This window comes from Vanessa tameamea, chromosome 7 (assembly GCF_037043105.1).
Source record: "Vanessa tameamea isolate UH-Manoa-2023 chromosome 7, ilVanTame1 primary haplotype, whole genome shotgun sequence".
Classification (NCBI taxonomy): domain Eukaryota; kingdom Metazoa; phylum Arthropoda; class Insecta; order Lepidoptera; family Nymphalidae; genus Vanessa; species Vanessa tameamea.
Window position 1 is genome coordinate 5491882 of NC_087315.1, and position 21644 is coordinate 5513525.

Genomic DNA, 21644 nt, shown 5'->3' on the forward strand with positions numbered 1-21644 from the left:
AATACTAGTAAAATAAGACGATTCGATTTCGGTCGAATTGCAAGAGTTGATTTTTATGCTCTATATTTAAATTCTAAATAATTAACTTAAATGCTACTAATTTTGTGGCCGTAAGTGTTCAGCTATAAGGTACAATTTCCTGAATAAAAGTAACCTATTTGTTATTTAAGACTATAATCTATTTTTTTCTGCCAAACTCATTGATCCGTTCAGTCGTTCTGCGTGATTGAGTAACAAACATCCAATCTTTCCCATTTATAACATTAAGTGAGATGACAACCGCGTAAATCATCACGTACAATGATTTTGAAGTATTTAAGGAATTATATATTGATAATATATATTTAAAGGATCTTCACACTACCAGTTCCTGAAGAATTAGTAACATTTCTATTTTCCCCTCCAGTTAAGCGTACAACTCGGCTTAGGACGACCAAAGCTCAACGGATCAGGATTTTACCTACGAGTTTTACACCGTTTGGCACACCGTATATATTATTCTAATATTATAAATTACATAAACAATCACTTTTTTTCATTCATCAATTCTTTTGAAAGAGACAATCATACCCAAAATGCTATTATCGGCAGACGTTGCTTGTCATCTCTACATAGTATAAAACGAAGTCACTTCCCACGGTCTGTACGCTTGGATCTTTTAAAAACTAGGCAACGGATTTTAATGTTGTTTTCATCGTAACTGTATAAGTATATAGGCATTCATTACTTTTCTTTATAAGTCCATCGCGTGAAAAGTGTTGAAAGTATGAGATGAGTCATTATGAGATAATGACAATGATCCAGTCTATAGATAGGCTATTGATGTTATGAATTTGCTTGGCCCTTCTCACCTTTTTAATTTAATGCCCTGCAAAGCGGACTCGTAACAGCTAGTTAACCAATAAACTTAAAGTTACAAATTTTAAAGATTTATAACGAAAAAATATAGAAATCCTTAATGCTCAAAGCCATGTCACCCAATAAATAGTATGCTATTATATTTTAAATTTCCTTTATAACTGGTTCATACTTTTGTTTTTATTGTTTAAACAATTTTTAACTAATTACACGGTGAAGAGATTTTTCCTTATTTGTATTAAAAAAACTCTGTTGGTTATTCATGGTTAACTAATTCGTTGCATTCCTTAAGATGGTTAGAGACTGGTTTCTACCAAGCTCTTAAATACACAACTCCTCAAGATTTTAATATATTAAGGATAGAAGCTTTACTTAATGTAATTCGAGTTCTACTTACTTGAAGTTCTTTCTTAAGTTCTTGATAGACTACCTACAAACAGGTAGTCTTAAAATACTTATTTGTAGTTTACAAAGATTCATTAAAGTTTTATTTTAATTGCATTTCTCTTAATGTTTTATTAATACAAATATAAATTGCATATGAAAGATAAGATTAATTCCATAGCGAGTTAAAAAGCTCAGCGGCAGCGCTTGTGGCATTCACTAGGACTGTCACAGCAATGAACATTCAAGTAACACGTTAACCCCAACATGTCGAGATAATAACTTAACGCTCTCTCATGAAAATGATATTTAAATGTTACTTATAATATCTCAAATTATTTACATACAATGTGAGTTCGTTGGCCTATTAAAAATACACAGAGGTTCTGCACGTAGTCATGGAATCAGCTCGTGAGTTTGCCTTCTACAGGATTAATATTCGAAACGAGTGACGATCCCCGATACAACAATAGCTACGTCCTCACGGCGCATGCATATTCGAATAATGCCCATATAATGTTTCGATGAAATTGGCTCTATCGTCGCGTGCCTCCTAAGCTTAGTGTCTACTTTGACTTTCTCGGGGTGACCGGACGATAGTCATATTAAAATCTTTGTCTTGATTTTTGTTACGATTCTTTTTTATTATTATTATTATTATAAATAAATACATTGTCTAACAACTGTGTGTTTTATCATGTAACGTATCATATTATATAATCGTCGTTGTTCGTCGTCGGTGTAAGTGTTTTGTAATGACTGTGTCTCTGTGTGCGTGATTATTAAGGCTGGTGTGGAAAGAGCAAGGATTCTCTGAGTGCACTCCGGAAGGAAACATGTTAAAGTTTTGTTCACCGGCGGCGAGGCGGCGTGAACCTAGCGCGGTTTGTAACTACTGAATTTTCAACGTGCCGCAATAGTTTAAGTGCCCTATTATACGCAGTATGACTTAATGAGTTTTTCTCATTCTTGCCATATTAAATGGTAGTACTTTACACAATATAGTTTTAAATATTAAAAAAATGGAGGATTTTATGATAAACATAATCTGATCAAACATTTGATTGATTCGTTAATACATTGCTCATTAATGCATACACTCAGTGTTAATTTGATAGAATTTAACGTTCAATAAATTTATTGATGATGAAACACTAACACTAAAAGGATTTCTGGATCAAATGGTTATTGAATATAGTTTAGTGATTAAATAGAAATAATTAGGGAATGAAATTGTCGTTCATTTAGCGTCCGCGTTTGTGGGTCAATTTGTCTAAAGTCAGGTAAATTTTTGTACAACAAATTATTTTCGAGAATTATTTGTTGTGTTTTAAATAACTACGTCAGCGTTTTGTTTGTTTCCATGTAAAATATGAAACGCTGCAGGGAAGCGAGCTCTACATAATTATGGTCCGCTTGCATCCGTATAATGATATTATTTTTATGGGTAACATTCACATTGGATTGCATTATCGGTAGAAGTTATTGCAGTCGATAATGGCATCATTTGTTTTTCATGTCTTTTTTTTAAATATGATTTGTTAATATTCCAAAAAAGTGAACGTATTAAAGGAATTCAAATTTTATAGATTGAATAACTTGTATTCAAATGATCTTCCTTATCAAAATTTCGCTACTGCTCAAACGTGTAATACCTGTCATTCGTTACGTGTTTCATAATACTCTACTACAAACAAACACTGTCACTCCTTTAAACTGGAAAAGTAAATAATACGAGTATCTCTCATGACTCTTTATTGGGCAAAGGACTATTCTTAAAGAAAACGTTTTGGGTTGTATGCGACCAAGTCTCTTATGGGTTTCATATACATTTATATGTAGTAAGGTTTCTTCATGATATTTTTACTGCCGTACTGTATTGCTGACATGAGATTAATTATTAACATACTAGTTGTCGCCCGCGGCTACGCTCACCATTTAGGGGTTGCTCGTCAGGTTACCTACGTCCTTTCTCTATTTAGCTATTAATCTGGATGTTAGCACTTAAAAACTCAAAAGATTGAATCCCGTCTATTCACTAAACTCTAGTCGAAGCTTGGTATGCGAAAAGTTCAAAACGTGTACTTTGTCTTACTATACGTATATGTGCGTTTTGATATGCAAAACTAAATTTGTAATGCTTAATGCTAAAAAATACGATATCAATTATATTTTACTTAAGAATAAATTGAAACAAGTCAAATGAAAATCCTTTATTGAATAAAGTAGCATTAATTTTATTTATGTAACAATTTATTATATGTATGAAAAAAAAACACGTCAAAGAGAACTTAGAAAAAAGGCAAACTTATCTCTTCCTTTTCTTCATGATTGTCCTGACCTGAGAAGATCAGATACAGTAACGAATGGTTCGTAATATAAATAATTCTACTAAGAACTTCCACCAATTAAAATAACTTTATTAACACATGTTAAGTAAATGCACGAGCCGAGATAGCCCAGTGGTTAGGACGCGTGCATCTTAACCGATGATTGCGGATTCAAACCCAGACAAGGACCTCTGAATCTTCATGTGCTTAATTTGTGTTTATAATTCATCTCGTGCTCGGCGGTAAAACATCGTAAGGAAACATGCATGTGTCTAATTTCAACGAAATTCTACCACATGTGTATCCACCCACCCGCATTGGAGCAGCGTGGTGAAACATGTTCCAAACCTTCTCCTCAAAGGGAGAGGGGGCCTTAGCCCAGCATTGGGAAATTAAAAGGCTGTTAATGTAAAAAAAAAGTAAATGCAACTTTTTTATCTTCTGAAAAATCTTTAATTGTGTAGCATGTAAGCCATATTTATACTATTTATATAAACTTATTAATGCGTTGAGCTAAAAGTATATGCGGAATTTTATTATAGAAGCGAACTTTTTGCAAAAAGAAGGATGAATCGACTTTGCGGAGCTGAAAACTTGGGCTTACAAGGTTTTCTTTACTTCTCGTATTTATTCTATGTTTGTCAGTTTTTCTATCAACTTAACCAATATTAATGTGGATATACTTAACATTTTTATATAACACTATAGGTATTCCAGTTTTGTTGAAGAGATTTCGAAGGGAGTCGAGATGCCTTCGTAAAACTCTCGAGTTCAGAGATTGTAAATAATCGATCTTTGTTGATTCAATGTAGTTTCTGTGTTCAGCGTTATCCCAAAATATTAAACAATTTTGGGCTAACACAAGATTTTGTGAAAATAACTAGTCTCTTTTTTATAAATACAAGTTATACCCTACAGAATTCTGGAATAATTAAGTTTTCTACCAGTGAAAAACATTTTAGAATTAAATCATTAGTTCAGGAGATTACACACTACATATAAACAAACAAATTTTACTGCTTTATATTCTTAAAGATATACTAATCAATTGGTATCGGTATTCGTTAGCTGTTTATTTATTCGAACTGCTTATGCAGCGGAACTGAGAACTGTGTCTCCAAATTATGCCAAATTAGAATTGCGCTAGAGCTTTCAATCTAAAGTGATTGCTAAAAAACGGTGTTATCCGTTACACTTACTTACACAAGACATCTATTATTCAACGTTAACTTGAAACGTTTTCATTTATATTAGTTATGGTAAAATGTATACATTCTATTTTAGTAGCGTTCAAAACTAAATTATTGGTTTAAAACCAACTTCAAAAAGTCAAAATCAAAATATACTTTATTCAAGTAGGCTTAAGCACTTTTGAATCGTCATTTAACAAACTATTTAAAGTAAAGCTACCACCGGTTCGGAATGTAGATTATATCGAGAAGAATCGGCAAGAAACTCAGTAGTTACTCTCTGTATCAGTAAAAATGCTTTGTAGGTATAACGTTAAAAACACTTTTTTCTAAGAATATTAAAAGTTAACCAAGTAACATTAGCAAAGGATAGAATATCACAAATATTTTAACCCAAAATTATAGGTCTATAAAAATTTATATCAAAAATATGTATTGAATTCTTTGTATCTGTTTCTTTTTATAATAAAAAAGGGTTGTATGATTCTGAGTCGTATTGGAAAACAGTGTAGATAAAGTAAATTATACTCAGACCTATTCTTAATTTTTTATATTGATATTTTATCGAAGAAGACGGTATCTTTGCGGTAGGATTATGTGCAAGTACGTCTGGGTAGGTACCAACCATATACTCTACCGCCAAACAGCAATACTAAGTATTGTTATAATCCGGTTTGATTGTTGAGTAAATCTGTGTTTGTAGCGCACTGGTGATGTAAGTTTGGTGGTGATGACAACTTACCGTCACGTGGCTCATTTGCATGTCCATCTACTTCATATCATCCTCCTGCCCTTATCCCAATTTTACTTGGGGTCGGCGCAGCATGTCTTCTTCGTCCATACTTCTCTGTCGGACGTCATCTCACAAGTAACATTCTTTCTAACCATATCGTCTTTCACACAATCCATCCATCGTTTCTTGGGTCGTCCCGTACCTCTATATCCATCCACATCCATTCTCAAAACCTTTCTCACAACATGGTCCTCATTCCTCCGCATAACATGCCCATACCAAGACAGCCGGTTTCCAGATAGCTTCTCGGTTACCGGTGCCACTTGCATGTCCATCTACTTATTTTACAAAATATAAGGAAATTCGCTATTAGATGGTAAAAACTCATTTTCATACATAGTCACTGATACGGCAATAATAAAAAACGACTCATTGCAGCCTTATTTCATTTTGCAACTTATTATAAATCTTTAAAAATTATTACCTATTATAACTTGAAGATCTACTACTAGGTCTACGGAAACTACCAAGAGGTCAAAAACCTTAACGCAGGTATCAACAACTGTAAAACAATGCTTAGTATTTACGCCCGTACTTATAAACTTTGTTTTGCGGGTAATCAGTTAAACGCTGACTTCCCTTCCTGACATCATTGATAAGACATAGAAAGGATACATAGTTTAACCAACACTAAATAACTATACAAACGAAATAAAAACAACAGTAAATATTACAAAGGATTTTCATTCTTTTACACAGACTGATTTAATTATTCTGACAACCTGTCACATACAAAACATTGAATAACACGATTTTATATCGAATTTTTAGTTCAAAATCCACATAAAGTAAAATTATAAGCTGAAACATGGACGCGAGGTAGGGTAGGTCGAAACAATCAAAGAATATACAAAAACAAAATAAAATAATTCCGTTATAACATGATAAATGTGCTAGGATTTTGAACGCAAAAAATAAAGTTTAAAGAGTTTCAAAGATTCAAGTACATTAGTACTAAAGTATGAAAATATGCATAAGTGGAAGTAGTTTTAATTTAACCGCTGCGAAATAAAACATTTTAGTAATGTAATAACAAGTGAAGCTTCATATGAGTGAAGAACAGGAGCTAGATTCCGCATGTATCTTGTAACATTTATTTCACCATTAAATATGCTATTAAAAGTAATGTCTGACTTATTTTATATGTTATATGTTTCAGGTGAACCCCGGTCGGAAAGCTTCATTAAGCGGGATTCGCGAGGGTAATGTGATCACCTCGATCAACGGCAAGCAGACCAAAGACATGACTAACGCTGATGCTCATGCGATGCTGCGCTCCGCTGGACCCGTACTAAAACTCGGCTTGAACGAGTGAGTGATTAATACAATCTCACTTTTTACTTGTCACGGCTACTCTCGATTTTGTTATTCATGAGATCTTGGGCACGGGATTTAGTTTACATGAACTATCCATTAAAAAATAATTGCCTATATGTACTAATATAGTTTCGCTTACACTAAAAACAAAAGTAATAGGGTATGTTCAGCATTCGGAAACATACGTGAGCAAATATTCGAAACACGAAAAGCACCCGTATGCACAAATATTAGTTAGAAGCGAACGTCGACGGCCAGATCTCTAGCGTATTTGCAGTAATTATTCCGTAAATTCAATCATCAATTAATGTGACAAAATCAATCGAGTAATTGAAACTTACGAAATTATATAATTTAGTTTAATGTTATTACTGTACGTTTAAGATAAATACGATGTATTTAAATTATAAAAATATAAACTCTTTTAAAAGCGACAAGTTTACGTAAAATCAAGAGATACAAATGCAAACATTTGCGCTCTAGATTTGCATAACAGTACAGTCAAGTGCAAAAGTAGTGAACACCGAGACAGAGGGATGCAAAGTGACATAGACAATAAAGTATCGTGGAATACAGCAACATTTTTAAATGAGAGTTACTCTTATTTCCAAGCTTTGAACTCGACATTTTGCGAGCGACTGTATCGGAGGCTCGTTTTAATCTAGTTAATCCCCGTTCGTTTCACGCGATATTTGAACTCGAACTGTTTTGGAGATGGGAAATGATTGAACCCAAAGCTTTAATGAATGTCGCTCTGTCTCGTATGACTGGAAATGGGTAAATGGTGTGGTCGGGATCGAATTATCTATGCTTTGTCGATATCTGTTTCTCTTACTTATAATGATAAATAGAATCGGACATTTTTAACGAATAAACATTAAAAAAAAATCAATCATCCCTAAATTCAATTCATCTAAATACACATTATTTATATATGTATACATGAAATCTTATCAAGAAAACGTACTAGAATAATATATATTACCTATACATACCAAAGTAAGCAAAACAAACAGCTCGCTAGTTTTTCTCCTCTGTTTGTTTATCTGATTTTCGTTTTTTCCTTTTGTTTCGTACTTATTGACGAGCTATAATGTCATCAATTGATATAAATTTTGGAAAACAAAATTCCGAGATCATTTATTTTTTATTCACGATTAACGCGTTATTTTAACTTCGAACTTATAATTCAAAAGATCTATATGTAATTCGTTCCATACTGTACCGATATTTTTATAAATTTATTATTCTATTTCAATCTGTTTAAAAATTTTATTACATAGAGAAAATACAACCTCATGAAATTAACTTACTCCCATGTTTTAATCTAAGTTTTCTCCTCGCCAGAGACAGAGAGTTGTCACCGCGAAGAAGATCTATTGGAAAAGCTACCGAGTTAAAAAGTAAGTTTTGAGGAATTTTCTGGAATGTAAAACTACTTTAATTAGTATTTAATAATAACTTTGCAGGCTGGAAGATAGAATCACCTTTCCTTTTAATTGAATCAACTTATTGAGGACATAATATTTTTTTGTCGAGTGATAGGTATCCGTCCCAACGTACTTTTTTATGTTTAAATAAAATAACTCTTGTTCCAAATTTAATATTTCTAGTTTCATTAGTTTTATCTGTTGCATATTCTTTTATACGAATTAGAATATTACCTTTCTTTAGTTATATATATTTTCCCCTTTTAATCGTAATGAGTAGCACCCCATTGAAATCCTAACCGCTAAAGGGCGATGACCCACTACGTCTGTATAAATTCACAACACTATATATCCCTGTGTATAAAAGGATGTATCCTTTTATACACAGGGATATATTTTACGAGCTCTAATCTTTTTATTTTGATTACGCTCATTTATTTTATATGATAATAAGATTAAAAATAATTCACTTTGATATAAATAAGCAACATAATAATAAATTGATTAAATGATCACCATAGCACACAGGTACAAAAAATTGTTTTTTTTTAAATGACCAATTTATTATCACTTATTTATATTCTTAAATTTATAATTATTAATTTATTGAATTGCACATATATTTTTAATAAATATCCCATGCTTTAATAAGTTGGTAGTTATTTTGTTATATATATAAATTTTGAGGTTATTATAGTTAAATGTCATTTGCACGTTTTTTTTTTTTATTTGTGCCAAGATTATTTCGCCAATGTCACGTATTTGCACGTTTATCAAATGCAATCAGCAAACCATCGAACATGAATCGATTGTGGTCAAAAAGGACTCATCAGACGAAAGGATACAATAAATGCATCAAGTCTAATACATTTTCGAAATAGTATTAAATTTCGTTGTCATCGTTATCTTTATAACGAATATAAGCTGGATATTAAATAATAATTATATTAATAATAATATATCATCCGTAGTCTTAAATGAACTTTGTTAATTAAAAATAAGCTAATTATTTTTATTCATGATAGATATAGTAATTGTCATTTTCGTAAATTAATTTTTATAAGTAATATTTTATTAAACCTTTTCGCTACGGTATTTGTGTAATCGAATATTTCACTCAAGAACATTTATAGATGGCATAAGATTAAATATAAAACGGGTATTTTCTCGCTTTTTAACAGCAAATAGCCTAATGTAATCAGATGCATGCGATGCGTTCCGGAAACACGTGACGTGCGGCGAAGGAAATTTAATATCCACGAAGAAATCTAATTTAAAGCGAAGCAATAAGCCCCAACTTTAAAGAAATTTAAATTTAATTTTAAACTCTATATTTATCATAGACAACTTCGTTAAACGTAATATAATTACGTTAGTATTGTTGCAGATAAAAATATATAATACTATTATTATTATATGAAACAAGATATATCACATTTCTCTATTTTAGTTAATATAATTATTTATTTATACTACAACAAACTGTTCTGTTTCAGGACCTTCACAACTAATTTCGGAGATAAACAGCGGAAGAGCGACGCCACAAGCGCCTGTCTACGCTACAATTCGGCCGCCACAGTCCCCGCACAATAAACTTTCGTCTCCGATACGATCGCTTAACTCGCCATTGTCAACTCTAAACTCAACACCGCTTGTAAAGTCCATCGTTCCTTCGGAGGAACCTATCAAGTTTCATCCGACTAATCCTTTCTACTCCACGTTACCAAATTACACAAGTACTTCTAAACTTCCAATCCCGAACGGAAAAACCACAAACGCTCAATCTTCATTACACAATAGGCCAATAAATAGATCGTCTGATTCCTATACTAAAAACAACGATCATGACTTAAAATTATCCTCATTTTTTTCTAAGAAATTTGACTCTGGACCAAGTAGTATACCCAACATAACCATACATGACCTACAAGTTGATAATTGTTTTGAACAAACTTCACCAAAAGGATTTACAAACGAAAAACATAATTCACTCTCCGATGATCTGATGAAGTCAAAAGAGTTTAGAAAAAACAGTGATTTAGATAAGGACAATATGAAAAATCCTTTCGAATCACTCAAAAATAATTTCACCGACAAATACAAATCCAGTGATAAAATTAATGGGACTTCTAGTATCGGATCAAAACAACTTTATTATTCAAAAAGTGATGGTGATTTTCGAGTAAATGAAGAAGTAATAAAACAGTCATCGATTACCGAGCAAAAAATTAATGAAATTGAAGAAATAAAAACGATAAAGAAAATAACGCTTAATGGCTCAGTTGGCAGCGAACATAATCAAATAAATGGTGTGTCCAAAGGGAGATCATCGCTGCATAATAGCACGAATGAAAGGATAATTCCTACGACAATTCAAAACGAAGATTCATATAGAAGTAAAGTCGAACAAGACGATAACAGTCATGGATGTATTCGTACGCCGACTTTTCAATCGGCTTGTGAGGAATATAATGTAGGTAAGTATTTTATTTTTGTAAATATATACTAGCTTATGAAGTAAACGAGTATTGTCTGGTGTAGCCCATTGTTTTTTACACTGCACATTTAAGACTCTGAACCGTTCGAACTATAACGTTCGATTTTTAAATGTATGATGATATTATAATATATTTATATATATAGAAAAGCTTCTCAGTGAGCTAGCAAATATTTATATTTTGCATATTTTTCTTTTTCAGTTAGATTTACAGTCTTGCTTTTTATTATTTATTAATTGCATTTTAAATTTTGCATGTTTCAAATTGTAACATTACCCTATTAGTGTCGCCGCAAGCGATATATTTTGCAAATAAATGTTAACGTAGTTATTCATTGTGTTTTCAAAATCAATTTCTTAATAAAAAAAGTCTGTAAAAGTTTCTAGTCAAATATGATTTTCCTTTACGGGAAATACTTAAAATGTAACTTTGTAATTTATTCTGATTAGAATTAGTATTGTATGACCTCAGATTACAGATAAGGTCAATTAATACGATATGAAAATCTGGACAATCTACACATTACTACATTAAAATTGTTGATTGTTTTAAATTGAAACCATTAAAATATTTTAAAAATAACCAGTTACCTTAAAAAAAAACCGATGTGCATTTTAGAAATAAAATTCATGTATACTCGTATAGACACAGGTTTGTGATATAAATAAAAAATACCTATGGCATATGAGATTCACTGTACCTATAATTGGAATATTGCTTTATTTACGAAATTATCTTTCGTATCAGTTAGGTGTGAATTTTTTTTTTAATGACAGTAATAAATATGGAAATAGTGTTGTATAATGTAAAGAAATTTAGATAATAATTAAATACCAAGGGACATCAACAGCAACAATGACTACGCATAAAAGATAATTTAATTGGCTTCCAAATATATGGTAATTTTAATAAATTCTTAAAAGGATCTCTTACAAGTGTAAATTATTTGCGTCCCGGGATTGTGTTTAATAGTACTTTCAATGTTTGATGATAAAAATATTCAGTTTTGTTTAATAATTCACAATGCCTAATTTAAATATGAACTAAGGTGAGGTTTTTTTATAATAAAAGTACTTTAAATTTAAATCTAATAAATAGCTTTTTTATTAGATTACACGTAACTATAAAAGCAATTTTAATTTTTTTGACGGTCGGATTTAATAAGGCTGACTTATAATTAAATGCATGAAAAAAACTTCGTTTCTTTGAAAAAATTGAGCAAAAAGAACTAGTTTATTTAATTCGCTTAATATCTTGCGACACGAGATCATAACTTTGTAAATTATGCTTCACTTCATGGAAAGCCTTTCTTTACATACTTCGTCTACCTTTTTCTATTGGTCTTATTGTTAGTGAGTGCCAAATAAATATTACCGAGAGTTCCCGAGATTTTTCTCCGTATTTTTAAAGAGGTCGCTTGGCATGACACTCCTAATATTATTCAGGCAGAATATTTTAACAGAAAACTGCTAATTATAGATAAAACGAAAACTTTGTGAGAAATTGGTAATCTCCAAAATGTGTACATGAAAGTTAAACAAAAAGTATTTTAGGTACACGATGTTTTAATTTTTTCATGTACACGCTCTATTACTATTATTTGTAAAATACAAAGAAATCAAATTTACGTTTTGGAATAATTTGAAAGGTTTAATTTAAAGGTAAAGGTACAAAAATATTATATTCAATTCGTATCTCATGAATAAAAATTGCAATTTTTCAAAGATTATTAATTTCAAGCAGAACATTTGATATATTAATCATTTTAATATCAATACTTAAGTATATTATAATCACGCTATCATAATCATAATCACAGCTAAACTACACATCTTCTACTAAGTCAAAAAAGCTGAAGAACAAAAATATATTTGTTTTAATATTGAAATCAACGTAACCAACGAGTTGTTCGAGGAGTAAATTTAATTTATAATATATCTAAAGTAATATTACTTCTAACTTTGCTTTTAATTTAACCAATACCTATTTCCTCGTGATGGGTCCTACCGAAACCCTTGTTATTTTTAACAAAGAATTTAAATGAGATCGAATTTCTACGGCCTCATTAATTTCACTGATACCCTTTAACCCGCTAAGCTTTGGCAGATTTTCAAACTGAACGTAAGTATGATGATAGAAATCCGAGCCGCCGAGTCAACTTCCCGATAAATTCGTAGGTAATGGAATTACCAGTTTTGTATTTCGTACACTTTGTTCAAGGGCTAAAATAGTTTAGTCCGCTTCTTTACGCTTATTTATTTCTTATCAAATTTCAAATGTTAGCTTCAATATTATTATCAAATCACTGTTGACAACGGTATTTTTTCGCATTATGAATATTGTTACGTTTGATTAAATTATAGCGTTCATTGGTTTTGTTTTAATCGAGAATCTTAAACATTAAAGCAGTTTTCGTTTTTATTTTACTCGAATTATTGGATATTACCGTATCAAGTCAGTTTAATGCGTGTCTCAAAAACTATTGATTTTATGGGTATTTGACTTAACCTTCTAAGGTCTTTTTGCAAGTAAAACTAATCAACCTATTTTCCCCTCTAGTTAAGCGTAAATCTTAAATTAGAGATTGATAAAACGTAACACAAAATACTCTATAAATTATAAAATAAATATGGACTTCATACTTATTATTAATACAATTATTAATATTAAAATATTTAGGGCAGAAATGTTTAATAAACCAAATAATCTTAATAATGCCATTGGCGATAATTATGTCACAGTTGCCAAAGAGTGAGTCAAATCTTTTCAAACCAGTAGATAAACTAACAGTACCATCTTATGCATCTTATATCGTTGAAAATAGATCACTGATGATCTAATAACAAACAACTATCGTCTATGCTCTAAATACAACAAGACAAACCAAGGTCTTGGGCCAGCCTGGGTGCGGTGTCACACTCTGATGGCGACCTGGGTACGCACCCGAAATACTTAAGTATTACTACTGCCGACTTAGCACAACGTTTTTCTGACATCGATCTGAATAGTCGTTTCTATTATTCTCATCTTCATTTCAAAAAATAATAAGCTAAATATCAGTGTTGTATAAATGTGATATTCGAGTTTTAAAGATGAACTCGCCTTGTTTTGCGAACACACCTTATGTTTTTCATCCACCCTCTGATTCCTCCGCGACCGAAACAGATGACAGTACCGACTCGGGGTGTGAGAAAACTGTCGGGGGCGATATACGAACGAAATATAGCGATCCAAAGCGTCGAACAATTAACAAAGTTAGTAAAAAAATTCTGAAAGTAATTGAGCGTCTAACGTGTAATATAAAGCGGTACTCAAAGACAAAGAACGTGAGAGCAAATGGAAAAAAAAATGAACGTCGAGGTTAGTATCAAAAGCAATGCACTTTATAACTTAATATTAAATTACAAAGTATTTTCACATGTTAAAACAAACACTAAAGCTTGATATTTTATTAAATTTTGATTCATTAACTTTCTAAATGTGAAAGTTAGATCATCATAGAGCATATCATCTCCTTAGGTTTCTAGCTAACGAGATGATAAAGGCCATCAGTAATCCATCTAGGATTAAAAAAATATTGTAACATATGTATGTAACACGATTCAAATAATCAAATACAGTTTGTCTATGCGAAAGCGGTTACATTGAATTTTTACTATTATTAGAAATGTTTGGTCAGGGCATAAAAAATCCACTCAAGTGTAGTATTAACAGTTAACAAAGCCTTTGATTGTCGGTAGATTGACGTTGTCCGCTTGAATATGGAGCCGAGATGGCCCAGTGGTTAGAACACGTGCATCTCAACCGATGATTGCGGTTCATACCCATGCAAGCACCACTGAATTTTCATGCGCTTAATTATGTTTATATTTCATCTCGTGCTGGGCGGTGAAGGAGACATCGTAAGGACACCTGCGTGTGTCTAATTACAACGAATTCTGTCACTGTATATCCTCCAAACCCGCATTGGAGCTGCGTGGTGGAATAAGCTCCAAACCTACTCACTCTCCTACTCCTACTCCTCAAAGGGAGAGGAGGCCTTAACCAAGCAGTGGGAAATTACTTTAATTTATTATATGTTACTGTAAAAGCTCGAACTACGGTAAATCTTAAGATTTTCCAGTAAAACTTAAGATTTACCGATTATGAATGGTAAATGTCCATAAAACTTTGGGATTCGAACTTTTACCATCATTCATGTTAGGTTAGATTAGGTTGGAATGGTAAAAGTCCGAAAAAGTCGTCCCTTTATAATAAATACTTACATTTACCAACTATTTTGTATTATCATTTTAATCCTGTGCACGTTGTTTACGAAGAGGATGCTGAAAGAAGAGTTGCTTTCTGTAGATTCATGCTTAATGAGGATTTAGAAGATGCATCTTTTTTGAAAAAAATCCTCTGGACCGACGAATTCAAATTTGATCAAAATGGTATTTCTAACTACCACAATAAATATTATTGAAGTAAAAAAGTGGACAAAAATCCTAATAAAAACAGGCCAAAAGGGTCACAATGGCGTTTTTCGGTCAATGTCTGTATGGCAATAATTGACGACAGTTTAATCGAATCATATTTTTTACCAAGCAATCTAAATACTGCAGCTTACGAAGATTTTTTGGCAAATAAAATGTTTGGCCTCCTCGAAGACGTACCTTTGGCTACTAGGCAAGTATGATATACCAGCAAGACGGATGTCCTGCATTTTGGTATCAATGCTAGGCAATGGCTTTATAGCCATTTTCCTAATCGTTGGATAGGCCGAAATGTAACCCATCCCGTGGAGGACGAGAAGTCCGGACTTAACGCCGGTTGATTTCTATATTTGGGGTCACATGAAATCCCTAGTTTATGACGTCTCGCCTGTGTCATCCGCGGAAGAAATCAAAATAAGAATTATGATAGCTTCAAATACAATGCGGAATAATTTGACTAGTTCGGTAGTTAAGTCACAACTTTGCGTTCGCAATAGGGGAAGTCAATTCGAGCAAGAACTAGGCTAAATTACAAAATATCTTAATTGTAACTTAGCTACTGAACTGTTTATGTATCTAAATTTTCTTTTAAATTTGTATTAAGTAAGTAAGTTAAGTAAATATGTAAGTTTTTTTTACTTTGGTTATTATTTTAAATCAATTTTGTGGGAATTTTAAAGAGCGACCTTTAGTACGAATTCGGTCATGTTCGAATACGAATTTCCACCAGCGTCCTTTCTGGTCATTTTATTTCGGTTGCTTTGAAATAAATTCCTAGTTTTTATACATTTTCGGAAAGCTAAGTAAATGATTATGTTTTTAAAATAATCTGTTGAACAAGTTTCATAATGTTTTTAATACATTTTTGAAGTTGCATTTTTGACCAATTTTGATAAAATCTAAAAAACGTAATAACTCAAAAATGGTTCACTTTTGCATCATGCAAATTATTGCAAATAGTCATCCCTATTACCTCCTAACGGGAATACGTCGAATTACCAATAACCCTGTATTTTATAAAATACATTCTCTTTCTTTTTCAATTATTCTGTTCACATTTTCATTAACCTTATTATTATTTTTAAATAGTTGCTTACGTAAGAACGTTCCGTACGTTTGTCAATATCGAGGAATGTTTCAATATATCAGAAACAAAAAAGTAATATTATGTTTCATTGTAAAGTCACATAAAAATAAAGTATACAATAATTTGTAAATATTATTTCAATCATTCACGAACTAACATTTGCTTATGCACACATTTCATAAACACTATTATAAACTGACCATGAAATTTGACATAAAGATAGTATGAGACCTGGGTAAGGATATAGGATATTTTGGTATTAACATTTAAATAATCTTGCTAAAGCCCACACCATATGCATACACGTTGTTGATAAACAATAGAAATTCATATGAATTTAGGTTACGCATTCTAGGCGTTTTAATGCTATATCACCTTAGCTTGCCTCTAATAATAAGTACTACTTAATATGTAAAATTAATATTTACTTAATTCAGGGCGCGTCGTTATATACAATACGCTTGAAGCATTATAACTTAAATACAAGTTCTGGGGAACACATGTCTGACCATGTAAAAACATATTACTGACAAGGGAAAACCAATTAGAAAAGGATATGTTCTGAAGTGTCAATTAAATGAGATAAGGGTGTGAATTCAACAGTGACTTCTATTATAAATTTTTAATTCTGAACCCTTTATATTATTATATAATTTACTAAATTTTAAAGATAATTAATATTTTCTTAAAAATCTTTTAAAAAATATATGAGAATCGACATTTTTATTAGAAAGTGTGAATGTTGACATAAAAATTATATCCATATATCTCTGTCTCACTACTTTTGTACAATTACGTATAAAATATTATACGGATTCTGATAAGGATCAACACGATGATAAGCCGTGACAATGAAGCTATACAGAGGAAATTTTCTGAAATCAAATTAAAATAATTTGTATTTATCTATAATGTCTGTATTGGTTAGTATTATTATTTGTAATGTCTTTATTGGCTAGTAAATATTCTGATTAGTTTCATAACAAAATCACTCAACAAAGATAGCTCGCAAATATATTTTCACTTTTTTTTATAAAAAATCATGGAAACTGGTTTAAATTTGATTAAACGCGCCTAAGATACTGGATTTAAACTCGGGTAACCGCTACTGAGTTTTTTTGGCTTATTTATTCCTATAATTATTAATAATCGTGTACATTTGAAATAAATATGTTGTGAAGTGATGCAAGCGTCGAAACATATTCTGCCACATCTATCTATTTCTTACAAGTCACTCTGGAATAGTGTGCTGGAATTAGCTTCTTACTTCTCCTTAAAAAGTATAGTGCTCTGGAGTGATATTTAGAAGTCGTTTCTTTATATACATATATAAAAATATATTCAGTCAAAATATATTAAAAATAAAATATATTATTCAGACACATGTTGACGATTCTGAATACAATTACTTTCCGGACTCTAGGCACTTTGAATATCCTTGCTGAGTGTGCAACTTTCGTACTATTCCTTCCCGTCTTTTATGTGCAAAAAATATGATAAAGAGACCCTTCATCGTCCTTGACGTATTGAAAATGTGAGGTTGGCTTTTTGGAATGACGTCAAAGGATACCAGCCCGAATATTATACGTATGTACGAGTATTGGAATAAATTTTGTAATGATTACTTGTATATTACCAAGAAAACATATATGTATTTCATGAATAACTAACAAATTATATTATCCTTAAAAAAATTTAGACGTTTTATTATAAATAAATATCTATGTCTTATTAATAAAAAAAGGTTTTTTTCTCTGTGATTATGAATATATGTAAACATGAGTCTGTTATTTGGAAATTTCTCTTATTAGTTAAATATAAACACGTTTATATTGAATGATCTCTAGCAAATGAACGTTACTTGCGTAATAAAGCTATTTATTTGGTAAGTCAATGCACGCTCACTTTGTTGAGTTTGTCTGGGCTATGTTTTTAATCCGATTCTACAAAACAAAGTAGTAGTAATAGAGGAATTAAAAAAATATATATTTCTTTTCAAAGATTTATATAAAATATGTACATTTCATTCATAGTAGACAATATCAGTTTTTATACTATAAATCATGTTTAATTATTTTGTTTATGATTATTTTGTTCAAATACTTTTTTTATAAATATATTTTTAATGTGCCTGTATGTTTTTAATACTATTTAGCTTCATAATCTAAATTTTAGAAATTATGTATGGATGGTGTTAGCTCGTTGTCCGTGGTATAAGCCATTTAATTATTATTCTAGCTGTTTCTTTAACATTACATTAGGATACAATTAAGCCATATTCATGATTGCGTAACTGATATTTATCTTTTCTACTCTGACATTAATCTACACAATATAAATATATAATGACTAATAAAATACGCGGAATTTGCACAACAAAACGCAAAGGGGTGCGCCTACGCATCGCGTTAACGTGACAAGCACAGTTCCGCCCTTTGATTGGTTCAGTGCTTTCCTCGCTCCACTGATACTATACAACGTGTGTTCCATTTCTGACAATCGATGTCTTGCACAACTGATTCAATATTCACGATTTTCCCGTGGAAACTATTTGAACGCATACTAAATCGATGTTAAAAAAGTTTTGTTGTTAAGTCATGACAGAGAAAACAACTAAAAAAATATATTTTATTATTTATAATATTAGTAATAATCATAATTAAGAATAAAATCCGTAAAAAAATATGACGTTCCCACAGAAATATACTTATCGTGAGCATTGGGCGATTGTTATTGTACGTACGTACTTACCTAAAAAATGAAGGCAAAATATAATAGAAAAATATTTTAAGGTAAAATTTTTTTCGTTTTATATCACGAATCATTTTAATTTGTTGATTCCTTCCACGATTAACCGAGTTATCGCATGGTTGCAACATCATCCAGAACTTACACCTAACTTTGTGATACAAGACAGTAGCTTAAGGGCGTGACGTCAACGTGATAAGAATATAATATCAGAACACCTATTGTATTTCTTATGTTCAGAATCTAAATGTACAAAACCTGTGCTTCATTCGAATATTATTCTTCTTGGTGAATATTTTTTTTTCGGTTCACAACACAGAATAAATGTGTATCTGTGAAAGACTACACTTGCAAAAGATATAACATACTTTATCCACAAATATGTTTTTATGACGCCCAAGCCAATATGGCTCAGTGGTTAGAAAAAAAAATCAAATCTAGGCTTGTACCACAGAATTTTCAAGCGCTTAATTTTTGTTTGTAATTCATCTCATGCTTGGTGATTGGAAAACATCGTGAAGCAACCTGCAAGTGTCTAATTTCTATGAAATTCTGCCACATGTGTATCCATCAAATAGTATTGGAGCAGCTTGGTAGAGTGAGCTCCACACCTTCTCCTCATAAAGGAGAGGAGGCCTTAGATGTGGGAGTTTTACAGGTTACTTTACTTTACTATTTATTGTTTGAATACTACAAGCATTATACTTCTCGTTGGTGTAGTGGCTAGCTAATAAGGCTGCATGCCCCAAGGCTCTCGATTCAAGCCCCGGGCTGGAACTATTAAGAAATGTGCACACTCCCATCCATCTGATAACATGTTAAGCGAATTGTCGTCGGTCAAAATTTAAGAGTGAGGGAATAGAGAAAGCACTTGTGTACTGTACTACGTCCGAGTGGATGGTTATTGACTAAGAATAACCGTCGTGGTCAAAATCAGTCAGGCGAGACATCATCATCATAAATTCTAGATATTATAATTCTATAATGTTATATCTTTGAATAGAATCATACTAATAATATAACTAGATGAAATATTAACAACGTTACTTTAATCTATTATAATAGTTTCTCAAAAACAAATCATCATTTATTCCTGTTGTTATTGCAATGGTCAATAGTAATAATTAATTTATTTCCTATTAATATGACGACAAAGCAATCTGAGTTGCCTTCCCACGAGAATCGAATTGTTGTTATGTAATTTAGTTCATTGAATAAAGAGACAGATGTCTTGACTTTGCCGAACACGCCAACAGCTGTTTACATTCATTTGTTAAAGTTTAATTTGTATTTTGATATTAATTTAGTTACAAATCCACATATTCCTATTGAAAACGTATTCTAAATTGTACTAAATACTATAGTAAAAATGTTAAATTCGTGATGTGGAGTGTTTGATTATCTTTAATGTTAAGATAGAGTATCGGTTTTCTCTTCTTGAAGATTACACTTAATGGGATCAAAGAAATTAGTCTGTAGGGATCTTTCAATTTATCGAGCTTTATTTGTAGTAATTAAGACAAATTGGTGTTTACATTTAAAGAAAAAACATTAAATTAATTGTTATATAGTCATTTAATTGCAGAAAATTAAAGTATTTTTATATATAAATGAAAAAAAAGAAAAAAACAAACGCCATAACCAATTTAATCGAAAAAAATACGATAAGCGTAATCGAAAATTAAAACAAAAACAAAATGACAAAAAACTCGATACCCGTTTCAATGTAATTAGGAAGTTTGACTTCAGTGATAAATTACACTAGGCTTACTTTACGTGACCTATTTCTGATCGCTTAATAAAATGAAGTTGAATGGAACAGACCATGACACGTAGTCGAGTGATGGATGGTCAGAGTGGTCAGAACAGAATTTACCTATTTGGTCTTGTACAGTTAAACTGACAATCGCCGCACCTCGCCTTTGGACAATATATTGTATGTCAATCACTGACGACACGCACGGAAGTGTGCATTACCGTAATTTTCGTTTGTTTTGTATTCGAACATGGTTTAAATAGAATCATTAAATATAACACACTGATTTATAAGCCTCATATTGTTTGTTGATAATAAGAATAAACAATAAAGTTACACGCGACACGTTAAACTGATTATTTTATGAATATTATTTTTAGCTCTTTTTTAACGATATTGTAGTGAAAAATTATTATTCGTAATATAATTGTAAAAATGAATATTAATCTGAATATCAAATAACTTTAAAGATCTTTAAAGACTTGGGGAAATAAACATTTTTTATATATTTAATACCCAATATATTAAACTAAATTATTTATGACTTTTGTTTTGATATTGAAAACCTAATAGATTTTTCAACCCTTAAACTTTCAATGGAATATTTTTTCTGAAGTCAACATTAGCGATTTCTATAATAATCTTATTACAATTTATTTTTCAATACGAAATAACTCAATCGTTCTACCTTAAAGTACCAATTGGAAATCAGTATGAGTACCTAATAAACATTGTGGCATATATCGTACGAAGCTGTGTGTAACTGATATGGGGCAGG

At 31.2% G+C, this 21644-nt stretch overlaps 1 protein-coding gene across 4 annotated transcripts in view; it reads left to right on the forward strand.

The window, feature by feature from the left end:
- LOC113401289 (uncharacterized) overlaps positions 1 to 21644 on the forward strand; it is a 149081-nt gene that overhangs the window by 36998 nt on the left and 90439 nt on the right. For all 4 annotated transcript variants that reach the window (XM_064215338.1, XM_064215341.1, XM_064215340.1 and 1 more), the window contains 3 exons: positions 6715 to 6866; positions 8220 to 8275; positions 9799 to 10779. In XM_064215338.1, coding sequence (XP_064071408.1) covers positions 6715 to 6866; positions 8220 to 8275; positions 9799 to 10779 — 1189 coding nt within the window. The remainder of the gene's footprint in view (positions 1 to 6714; positions 6867 to 8219; positions 8276 to 9798; positions 10780 to 21644) is intronic.